This window comes from Nasonia vitripennis, chromosome 4, assembly GCF_009193385.2.
Source record: "Nasonia vitripennis strain AsymCx chromosome 4, Nvit_psr_1.1, whole genome shotgun sequence".
Lineage (NCBI taxonomy): Eukaryota > Metazoa > Arthropoda > Insecta > Hymenoptera > Pteromalidae > Nasonia > Nasonia vitripennis.
In genome coordinates this window covers 5247494-5259793 of record NC_045760.1, presented here as the reverse complement: position 1 = coordinate 5259793, position 12300 = coordinate 5247494, and the positions used below count along the sequence as shown (strand labels likewise).

Below are 12300 nucleotides of genomic sequence, written 5' to 3'. Positions count from 1 at the left end.
AAAGCTAGCGTTTCCAACACTAGCTCATATCGAAAGCTCGATCCTTCATTCTCAAAAATCCAAACAGCCTTCCGCGCAATCATTCCCCCTTAAAAAAAAAAAAAATCATAATTCCACAAACCTAAACACCGCACTGACGCAATCTCGTACTTTTGACTTTGGCGCTAAGCCCACGTATCCCATACTCAACTATCCCTCGTATACAGCCGCCTTCGCGCGTGATGGTATTCGCGCGACCCCCACCTTATCCGACACTGTCTCTCTACGCTTCTCCTCTTCTTCTTCTACTTCACTGAGTCAGAGGCGAGAACTGCATATATATATATATATATATACTCACACCGACACATCCGCGAGTCAGCGGAACGACGGATACGTATATAGGATAGGTGTGTGCGGTTGCCAAGCGCTCGCTATGTAGCATAAGAAGTCGACTCGGACGACGCGGCACTTTGCTCACTCAGTTCGGAAGCGACTCTCGAGCAGAACACACACACACACATACACGCACCGGCGCGCTTCGTTTTTATCACCAGCCTTCCAAGGAGAATCAAGTTGGGCAGTGATCATGGCTCTCAGTGAGTACTACAGTAGTTGTTTTATTAGGGGCGTTGTCTTTTATTTTTCTTGTCGTCGTACGTTGTGTCCGCGAATGGCGTATAACGATCGGATTGTATAATTGAAGACGCCGGCGATGCCGGTTTTTATTATTAGCTCGTTTGCGATTCATAGGATACGGCGGCGTCGAGCGATGAGTTTGCGTGGCTCGTTAGCGCTGCTCCAAGGCTTGTAAACGTGTTTGGTTATAGTTTTAGTTGGTAAAATTCGCGAAATTCCAGCGAAGCTTCGACCTACTTTCACGGCGACTGCCGGCTGCGCTGGTCCGAATAACAAGATCGGCCTTGGAAGATTAGCTCGTTTTCGCAATATCGCGAAAATAGAGGTACAGTAGCAATCGGTAACTGTCAAAAAGAGTGGCATCTTTATTTTTAACCAAAGATCCTTTCACTTCGGGGCGCTCGACGATTGATAGACTAGGTCGAGCGCAGCGCTTGATTTCCGGAAAAAGTCGGCCTATAACGGTGACTATATATCTGCATCGTCGTTTGAGCGTGATTTTAAAAAAAGTACCGTTAAAAAAAAAAGAAAAAGAAAGAAAGCGCTCAAATTTCCCATTCAACAATCTAACAAAAGAAAAACGCCCTTATTTCCCATCCCATCGCGCGGGACGCGAAATCGACCGGCGCCGGCGGATGAATCACACCGGTGTAACCCTAACGCGCTTCGCAACATCCCCCCTTCGCTCCGCGCGCACAGAATCCGCAAGAAAACGCGCAAAAAAACGAAGAGAGAGAGAGAGAGAGAGAGAGTCGAAGATATACGACGCATTATGTCAGCGACGTAAGAGCCTATAGCGAGTGTGTCTGAGCGAACGCGCGTGTCTAGTAATAAACGAAAATAACCGTTCTGCAGCCTATATACGGGCTTAGTGAGAATTCGCTCGCCGAGTTTGTATATTTGTTTGTTCGAGGGGCGAATCGACCTGTGCAGCGTTTACGATTTTTTTTTTTTTTTTGTGAGGCTCCCTGCAAGGAGATAAAGATTCTGTCGATGACTGCTTTATTTTTCTGCGATACGATGAAACATTATCGAAATTATCAATTATTCCGATGACCGGGTGTGGACGGGAGATGAAAATTGCAGACGTTATTCGTCGTCCGAATAACGACGGAGAGCTGCTTTAATTAAGTTATTACACTCGTGCCAGCGCGATTTATCACCGACCAGTTCAGAACTCCGCTGGAAAATTTGACCTAGTATGTCAAACGACTGCGCTTTTAGGACGAACGGTCTCTCTCTCTCTCTCTCTCTCTCTCTCTCTAGTAAACAGATTTGTTTTTCGTCGCGACGCGCATTAACCATGGATTTGACCTTGAACGTCGGAAAAAAAAAGCTCTATTCGAATTTATACTGAAAAAAGCTATTTCAAAACGCCGCTTCTTTTTTCTCCGGTGAATATACTCGTACTCGCGAGGCTATCTCGCGCTTAGAAACGAGAATTAAAAATAATACCCGGAGCAAGAGCTGTTGCGGATAGTTATTTTTCTAAAATCCAAGCGCGGAAGAACACATGTTCGGAAATCCCCCCCCCCTCCGGATCAGCTGCAATTCACTGTATATAAGTATAATACGGGGTGACGCGCGAAAAATAAAACGACGATGGTCTCGAGAGGAGCGATAGAAGAAGAACGGCTTGGTGTTAAAGGTCGACGGTACAGCGAACGGATGTTCGGTCTGATGGACACCTGCGCGCCTTCCTTATCCTATTACTTCCTTTGAATCTCCCGCGCGTTTTCCGGTTTTGTACTCGTATGCAGTGCCGTCTTTAAGGCAGGGCCCGCAGGGCCCTGGCCCGAGGCCCCGAGGTAGGCAGGGGCCCCACAATTCTGAAAATTTTCGATATACAACAACAAATTTTATAACATAATAAGAAAAATATCAAATCACACACTTGGTAAAATAGAAACAAGATTTAGAAAATTTGTTTAAAAATTTATTTTTGCACTAAAATAACAGTAATTATATACAGCTTAAAAAACTTTTTTTCTCGATTTCTTCGCAGCAAAATTAGATATGAGTTCATCAAAATCAATCGATTTTAATAAGTCCGATTCTATACTCATTAAACTTAGATGATTCAATCGTGACTGTGACATTGTGCTTCGATGATCGGATTTTATCAACTTTAATCTAGAAAATGATCGTTCACCAGCACAATTGGTGATCATTAGGGTAAGGAATATTCGGAGACTTATTTCAATATTTGGGAATGTAGACGTCAGAAATTCTTTCTTCAGTTGCAAGTATAGATCAGGAATAAATAATTCTTCGTTCTTTCGTGTATCACGAAGATAATGTTTATAATGTAAACATTCTGATATTAAATTTTCTGCAGAAATGTCTTGATCATATTTTCTGGCAAGCTTTTCGCAGCATTCTTTTATTCCTTCGTATGTCATGTTTGGTAGAGCAGTAAAAAACTTGAAGTTATCATTCACCGTTTCGTAAGCAGTTTTTCTGGTTTTCAAATTGGAACAAAGTGAATCGATTATCGGATAAAAAATCTCTATTTTGAGCTTTTCATCTCCAGTAAATTGTGTATGTTCACTCTCTCCTTCAAAGCGAGTAAGTTTTACGCTTCTTCTTCGATTTCTTGGCTCAGATGTAGATTCACTTTCGCAGATATCAGTAAAGCTTTTTGCTTTTTCTAAAAACTCATCGAATTTATCCCTGATATCCAATAAATACAATTCTAAGGAATTTAAAAGACTGCATGCTATATACAAATCCATATTTTCTTTTTGTAAATTTTTAGATGTATCATTAATACGTGTCAAGATTTCGTGCCATACCACAGTTATAAAGACATTTTCAAATTTTGTAATTTGCTTTAAAATGGTCTTAGCTTCAAGTCTAGTCTCGTTAGACTGCGTATCATCCTTTGATAAATCATCTAGAGCTTTCGTAATATCTGTATGACCTGTGAAAAGAGCGATGATTGCATCAGCTCGGGCTGACCATCGAGTAGCGGATAAAGATTTAACGACTTTTTTTTTTCGTTCCTAAATATGACAATAGTTTTTGCCATCTATAAGTCGATCCTGATAAAAATGTGTACAAATTTTGTACGATATAGAAATACTTAACGACTGCATTAACACATTCAGCTGCCTTAACGCCGACTAAATTTAACGAGTGCCCGGCACAAGGAATATAATCAGCATACTTATTGATTTCCCTTATCCTGGTTTGCAGTCCTGAATAGCGTCCAGACATATTCGATGCGTTGTCATAAGATTGACCTCTACAGTCATTTATATCAATATCATTATCTTTAAAAAATTTGACTACAACCTCTGTTAAATATTCGGCATTATGACCTTCTATAGGAACGAACATTAAAAAACGTTCGATAGGCCCCTGATCCGTAACGTAGCGCACGGTGAACGTTAATTGATCTAGATGAGTGATGTCCGGCGTAGAATCCACAGAAAAAGAATAATATTTTGCCTTCTTCAACTCACTTATAATGCAAGCAAGAACTTTTTCCCCCATAAGGCCTATAAATTCCTCACAAATATTAGCTGATAAGTATGATGTTACTCCATGTCCTTTATTTCCGTAGGTATTAATGTGCTCTTTAAGGAAAGGGTCATATTCGCTCAGTAATTCTAAAATACCTAAGTAATTGCCATTTTGACTAGATCTGAATCGTTCGTTCTCCCCTCGAAAAGCGAGACCTCGTGAAGCAAGAAACTTTATAGTGTCAGTTATTCGACGTAATACTTGAATCCAATAATTTTTCTCATTTTTTTGTTGAATCGTTAATGCATTTTCTAAACTACCAGTTTCTCTTCTCCGTTTAGAATAAATAGTTAAAGTTTGTTTATGAGCTTTGCTTTGCTCATGCTCCGTAATTCGCTCTGGGTGTTTCCAATCATTAAATCCGTAAAATGTAAATTGATCTTTTTCAGATGAAAAAAGTCGACATACAAAGCAATATATACGTCCAGTTGATGGCGAATACGATAACCACTCACGCTCTACTATTTCATTATTTTGTAGTTTCAATTGAAATAATGATTTGTTTAGAGTTCTCACTTTTTGTTTATCTCCTTCTTGGTAAATCCGTGCAGATTTTGAGAAATCTTTATCCTTATTGCTGCATAAACCTGGATTTTTTTGCAAACAGTATAATCGTAACTTCTCGTTGATTTCGCCCCATAACGCAATATCAGTCGAATAACTTTCATTTTTTTCTGACGTGCTTCTCAATGCTGCCTCCTCTATTAAAATAAAATATATTTTTGTAAATCGCTTTTAATTGAAAAAAATATTTAAAATTATTCAGCTTTTTTAGAATCTAAATATTTACAATTTGAAACTCTTTATTTACCTTCTGTTCTATGATTTATAAGAACTTGTGTAGCTACTGATAATTCCGACTGTTCTGAAGGATTCAAATCGACTGATTCGTTTTGAATAACATTTTCCTGTAAATCAGCGGTACCTTTTGGCGTTTCATCATTTTTGCCTAATAAATAAAATGCAATGATCTTATTATCATACTGTTAGCACGGTTTGTTTCATAAATTAATTTCATAAAAATGATATTAAATCGACTTTTCATAAAAAAACTTTTGCTACATGCGAACAACAATGAGGTTATAGGACTCAATTAATGAACTAATCACTCTTAATTCAAATAATATATAGTATTACTTACTAGTAATGTCATCTTGTTTTAAAAATCCAGTAATTTTTGGTAACTTGTCTATTTTCTTTTGTTCTTCTTTCGCTTTTCGTTTTTTTGCAGCACCACTTTCATAAACACGATTCATGATTTTGATGTACTTCAAATGATTCGATAAACAATACTAAATTAACTGTTGCTACATCGCGTGAAAATCTGGTAATGAACCTGCTGGCTGTTTCACGTGTCGAAACACGGACGTTGACTATTCATTTTCTCACCAAAAACAAAAGCAAGCTTAAACAAGTTTCTTTCAAAACAATCGCGCTTCTGCTTGCGCGCAAGAGCGCGCATGCGTAAGAATCCGAATGAAGATTTTGGCGCGTTAGTTTGAATATTGTAATTGAGAAAACGTTTACATGGCATTATAAACATTACATTTAATCGTTTGTTTAAAGAAATTAAAATATACGAAAATTGTAAATTGTAAGAAATTAAATGTATGCATGGCTAAAATTACGGGTATTTAAAACAAAGCAAATAAGTTAATTGTAAAGTAAAAATGAATTAAGAAATAAGTTGAAATGCCAAGTGTTCGTTTGAGAAGCCATTGAGAACTGAGGTCGATCCGGAACGACGAAATATTGTAGTCCGATCTAATACTGCGGGGACAGTTTACGGCACTTCCTCGAAGAAAAACCGATAGCCCTTGTTTATTAAACAAGATTCGGCGCAGCATCGCGCTGTAGTTATAGACTTGGTATGCAGTGGCTCGCTAACCAATGCTGTTATAGGCTATGATGTCACGGATGACGTCACTTTCATATATTTGTATATGAATAAATATAAGTATTGTTCTTTGTATAGATTATAATATATGGTTTTCATTCAATTTTATTTAAATTAGAATTGGTGGGGTATTAGTTTTTTAGATTCAAAAAATTTATTTATTGAACTCTCATATGTGGGGTGTTAAGAGACGGGGTTACGATTTAGCCTATTGCGTTATTGTAAACTGAAAAATGATAAAGTTAAAATTTAAGGATTTTCCATCCCTTACATAGGCCCCAGCCAGTACCTTGGCCCATAGCCTCGTTGATCCTAAAGACGGCACTGCTCGTATGCAAAGAAGATATCCCGCTGGTGACAATCCGTCGCTGCATTACACTTAACTTCCTCGCGATGGTTTCGTTCGTCGAGCTTATTGAGAACCGCGTAATTTGCGCATATTTCGCATAACGTATATATATGTATATATAATAGAGTCGATAATTTCGAGGCGCGGCCTTGTACGTAACCGCCGTCGTGTCCGAATTTACGAGGCAGGATCGAAGAGAAGGACGCTTCGAAAATGAAGGAAGCCGGCGCCGCTCGGCTATTTCTGTTGCGTGACCGAAGTACAAAGCACTGGAAGTGCGGAACTATAGTAGATGCATATCCGCTGCAAAAAGCGAGGAGAATTTTTATCGCCGCAAAGAAAAAACTTCGGACGTGTACGAGTCAGCCGCTCAATTTTCCGATGATGATCTGTTATTGTCACGTTTAGACTTTACGAGATTTCAGAAAATTCGAGATATGTCGCGCGCGTGACTTTCCCTATATACAGCACACGATAAAACATCGCACAAGTGAAATCATCGGACCGGTTGCGGTAAAGTGCTCGGACGCTTCACGCGACTATTTCAGAAGCTAGCTCTCATTAGGCGCTACTTTTGTCATTCGCGTACGAATGAATGGTGATGATCTAACTCGTGTATACGCCGAATGTTCTAATTACGCTTAATTTTAGCGTTCTCCCGTTAATCGTTGGATCGAAGCGCGGAACGCGAGCCGCGCGTCGGATGAATCGATGCTTTTGTTATCATGCTCGTCGAGACGCTAAAATTTAACTCAGACACGTCTAATCTCGAAAACAGCAGTGTACGAGCGAAGGAAAATTAAGAAATAAACGTAATGCAAGGCAAGCTCCGAAAATTTCGCACGTCCTGGATATATATATATATATATATATATATATATATATATATCCCCCGCGCGGCTCTAATCTGATCTAGATCGAGGCCGCGAGATTTTAATACCTCGAATGGAGAGCGCACCGCGTGTGGGTCGCGATGATATATTATCGCATCCAATGTGTATGTATGTGTGCGCCTCCTACGATTTCGCTCTATAGTCGTCTTTGCCAGCCATGTAGCTTATTGGTCTAAGGCGTGCGCTCGAGCGATGACATAATGAAGTGAGTTATGATTCGGTAATCCCTGCGCCGTCCTTAATCGCGTCAATCAAGTTTTCAAGTGGCCCGGCGTGCATCTTTCGGCGAACGCCCTGATTGGATGACGCTTCTCTATGACGGTGCGACTCGTATACTTGATCGATCGTTTTTCCTTCGAGGAAAGGCCTCTCCCGTACGATTAAACCAAAGTAATTTAATAAACTTTGTTGTATGGGTACACTTTGGCGAGTATAGCAATAAGCGCGGAAAACGATATACACGCGCGACGTCATTGGCGTTGAAAAAATGCCGATGACCTTAGAGGAATCATCCGCGCGCGGAAAAATAAGAATGACCTCGTATACTGGCTGTCTGCTACTGCATTTCGCGCAAGCTTCAAGTATAATTCTTCCGGCTTTCTTGAGGTGCGCGTATATTCGATATCCGCGACGCTTTTTTTTTTATAATAAACGCACTCGATAGATATTGCATTGGCTAATGAAACGAGCTACCGGCGGAGATGTTTAATTCGTTCGTCGCGTCTGTCGTAATTACTCGATGATTTCGCACATACGTCTTCAATTCAAAACAATACGACCGACGTAATCTCAATGCTATACCATGTGTTAGTCAGTCGTTCGCGCGTCTGTTGCGCAATTACTTTTATGTATCGACAGACTATACATTTAGCAAGCGTTAACGATGTTTTTTCTTTATTAAGCTTGCCTCTGAAACTTCTTTCTCAATCGTGAGACGATTGCAAATTTTTGTTTAAATGCCTCGTTCGTTTGCAGCGCTTACAACCGAAGATAAACTGGAGTACCAGTGGTACCCCATAAACGGCAGTCAGATTCAGTTCCGCATCAAGGCACCGCACGATGCTCACATCGCTTTGACAACGGGACCCTTCGAGGGTGACCCCATGTGGGAGGTAAATATCGTCGTTTGCCTACTCTGCGCCTCAATCTCGAAATCACTAATTTGATTAAAAACGAATAAATGTGCAGGTGTTCATCGGCGGCTGGAAAAACACGAAATCAGTCATCCGCAAGAACAGGACGAAACCCGATGTCAGCGAGGTCGCCAGCCCCGACATTTTGACCGCCGACGAGTTCCGCGGCTTCTGGATCAGGTATGTACCGAACTCCTTAGCGTTTTCAACAGACGAGCATAATTTGGCAATGAGCCACGTTTCGTTTCGCAGATGGAACGGAGGATACCTGACCGTCGGCAAGGAGGGCGAGCAGGAGCCTTTCATCAGCTACGTCGATCCCGACCCCTTCAGCGTCACTTACTTCGGCCTCTGCACCGGCTGGGGTGCTAGCGGCGAGTGGCTCGTCGAAGGTGATACTTCTCTTCGTTATACTGCGTGATTGAATCGAAAATTAGTCGATATTACTAAAATAGGTCAATTGTCAAAGTATAATTATAACACATGACTCATTTCATATATCCTCTTGGAATGGTGACGTCCTCGAGGAAATTGCAACTCTCTAGCAAGATGCATTGCCGGTCAGGGTGGTGGCAGTATGTAAACTATTCCATTGCGGATGATGCGTGCTGCTAATTCACCTTATACTTTGGAACTCGCACACGTGCGCCATTGTAGCCTTGCATGTCGTGTTCGATTTACTAACACGCGTAGAAGCTGAAAATTCACTCAATCGCGTACAAACAAAGCGCGAGGCGAAGCGCTTGCAGATGCTAACGTGTGCAACGACATTATCCTTTCGCGTCAGGAAGTCCGCAGCGTGTAGACCGAAAATCGATTCGCAATTGCTGCCAGCAGTGTTATTTTCACCCGAGGTCAGACTCGCGTAAAGCACAGCTTGCGAATGGCGTAATTTCGTGGAATTATTTTTGAGACTCGATTGATCGCCTTATTCTATGATGATAACGTTCATTTCTGTCGCCTTATTTCGGGCTAAAGCAATTTTTGCAAAAATGCACGCACGTTGAATCTCTGCAAATAAAAACTGCGAAATTTTTACTAGTCGATAAGATAAGGCACGTCTACTTGGCGAAACGAGTGTCATAACTATTGGTAGAACAGCGACAAAACTTTGCAAATTGTATAAAGCTTATCGCGACTCGTTATTACTTCCTGCATTTTTTCATTGTTAAAGCAAAATTATCGAACACGTTCAAACTTTTCAACTTAAAATCGTAAAACCGTTGTACGATTCGAAATGCTCGGTCGCGATAAACCATACACGAGGTCAGTCAAATTATTAACTCGCGCACACGCAATTTCTTCCTGCTCTAGAAACGCGAGCCCAAGCCGATGCGATCTCGGCTATCCAGATAAAGGCAAAAAAGCATCCTTCCGACACACACACACACCTGCAGCTGTCGTGCATCGCGCGCTGGTAAACAAGGGCCGATCGCAATCTCTCGTTTTTTCCTATTCCTCGGGGCTGCTATTATTGAGGTCGCGTGATATGGGGACGACTTATATACATATAGGTATACCGACGAAGAAGCGTCCCTGGCGTTTGAGAACAAAGTCCGAGAATTATGCGCGCCGTGGGAAATAAAATCTCGAAAAATTTAGCTCGATCGATTGATCCAACGTCCGCTGCAACTTAATTCACGCGCTTTCATCGCAGCATCGCTTGATCGCCGCGAGTTTTTATAAACAATTATGTTATAACAGTTTTGTTCTGTGATGCTTGTCATTAATCTACCCCGTTGCGCGTTGACTGCACTCTGATGTGCAAAAATAACAGCGCAGCTATTAACGATTCTCTTGAATTTTTCCCAGACACGTCGTCAAACTCCGTCCAGCCATCGGCACCAGCCGACTACCAGCTGGGCAGCGTCTGCTGGTGCGACGCGGCCTCCGGCGCTCTTCCTCCGGGTGCCGTCGTTGGTGGCGAGGACGACGAGCCTCTCTACGTCGGTAGGGCCAACCACGAGGGTGCGCTGATACCCGGTAAGGTCAAGCCCAGTCACGGCGTCTGCTACATCGCCTGGGGTGGCGAGGAACACGCCAAGCCCGAGTACCAGGTGAGAGTAGTCTAACTATAAATATGCTCGATTTTGAGAAAGGATTTTTCCAAAGCCTCCTTACGCCCGATTTTCCAGGTGCTCTGCGGCTGCAACCCGATCTGGGTACCGGTGAGCGGTGGCAACCTGCCCCCGAACGCCGTTCCAGCCGGTCAAACCGAGGACGGCGAGCCGCTGTTCGTTGGCCGCGTTAACCACGAGGCGAGCCTCACCCCGGGAAAAGTGCATCCCTCCCACGAGTGCCTCTACATCCCTTACGCCGGCGAGGAACTGAGCTTCAAGGACTACGAAGTCCTCACCGGCTAGACGCGCGACGATTTTCAAGCCTGTATGAAGCTGAAGCTATGCCACGCTTATACCGTTAAAGCGCACAAAACTTTCTGTCTATCATTGTTATATACATATTTGTGTCGATGTCCCCTGTTCACTCGCGTTTTTTCGCTTTATGTACAAGTGCAGCAGCTATCGATACATGCATAATGTAGAGAATATGATTTTATTTATTTTTATCTGTGTATAGCGCAGCGACCCGCGTTTTTTGATATTATCTATTTCAAGTGAACAACGTGCGAGGATTTGTAATATGATTGTTTACGGCACGAATGAAATTTTTGCGATTATTAATACGTATATGTATGCATATCGCGGACTGCTGGCCGTTCGCGGCATTATTTTCGAAGCTGATGTCTGTTGAAAAATTCGATACACATACTGCAGTGCTTTTACGATACGCTGTGATTTTGGATCTTATATACACGAAAAGTCTCCTGCCAAAAATTATTATTTCTCATAAGTATGTGCATTTTAACGTTAAACGATAATCAAAGGAATCTCAAGATGCTCTCGCTTCGGTGAACGAAGAATGTGAAACAATCTATAAAAGATATTATGTACTGGATGCAATCGAATCGTATTTTATGAAATGTTGCATTGATAAAATAGAGAGATACATTTTTACGTCTCATCTGTAGACTGTATTATATGATACGAATGCGCAAATATTAAGCTTTACCACAAATTATATTTTCGGATCACGCTTTGAATAAATCTTATTTCTTGAGAGAAGACTGACTCCCTTTTATTCGTCATTAAATCCCGATTACCTGGTAAATTTTGTTAAAGAAAAACAAACATACTTTTCCGTTATTCTATGAAATTATCGATCCCCTTAGTCGTATAAAGTACAAGGTGACTCGGTGATTGCATAAACGACAATAAGATAAATACGGGACTTATACATGGTCGCGGTGATATTTAGGCCTATATGGGACTCACTCTGCACGGGATAAAAGTTCAGGAAGTTGAAATTCACGAGGCTCACCGAGAGAGCTGTTACTTGTATGCTTTTCGGGCTCCTCGCGAAAAACCGCTGCTAGATAGACTCTTCCAACTTTCGAGCTCCACAATCTCAACGGTTTTCCCGCCTATGCCGAGTATTTACAGCCGGACGAGATCAACAAGGCTGTCCGTTACATATTTTAGCCAGGTGGTTCGTTGCCCGTTCAGTGCCTTGTGTCGAGAATTCGCGATGCAAAAAAATTCTCTTACTTTCAACCCTCTAGAGGTATAACGCATAATTACGGCTGGAATATGATAAAATTTTGAAAATAAAAATTCTCAGAAGTCTATACACAACGATTTACCTAATGTCAAACGAAGCGAACCGCTTACCTCCCCATCATAACAACACACGTATAGGATAAGCATAAGTAAGTATAAGTATACAGTACCCGCAGCGTCGGTCTCCTATCGCTCCGAAGAAATGTCAAAGCTCCGCATCTCTCCCAAATGTCTTTCTTCTCCCCATTCTGCGACGTTGCCGGTA

At 41.6% G+C, this 12300-nt stretch overlaps 1 protein-coding gene across 2 annotated transcripts; it reads left to right on the top strand.

Moving 5' to 3' along the window:
* The first annotated feature begins 353 nt into the window (after nt 1-353).
* Nucleotides 354-11540, top strand: LOC100114909 (C3 and PZP-like alpha-2-macroglobulin domain-containing protein 8). Of its 2 annotated transcripts, XM_008213471.4 has the most exons (7): nt 368-578; nt 8261-8397; nt 8474-8598; nt 8671-8810; nt 8964-8993; nt 10231-10475; nt 10554-11540. In XM_008213471.4, the coding sequence occupies exons 1-7, from the start codon at nt 569-571 to the stop codon at nt 10779-10781; spliced, it is 915 nt and encodes a 304-aa protein (XP_008211693.3). In that variant the 5' UTR covers nt 368-568; the 3' UTR covers nt 10782-11540. The 2 variants fall into 2 exon arrangements, with proteins under 2 accessions (XP_016840720.2, XP_008211693.3); XM_016985231.3 differs by lacking the exon at nt 8964-8993 and having other exon boundaries at nt 354-578.
* Nucleotides 11541-12300: the final 760 nt, after the last annotated feature.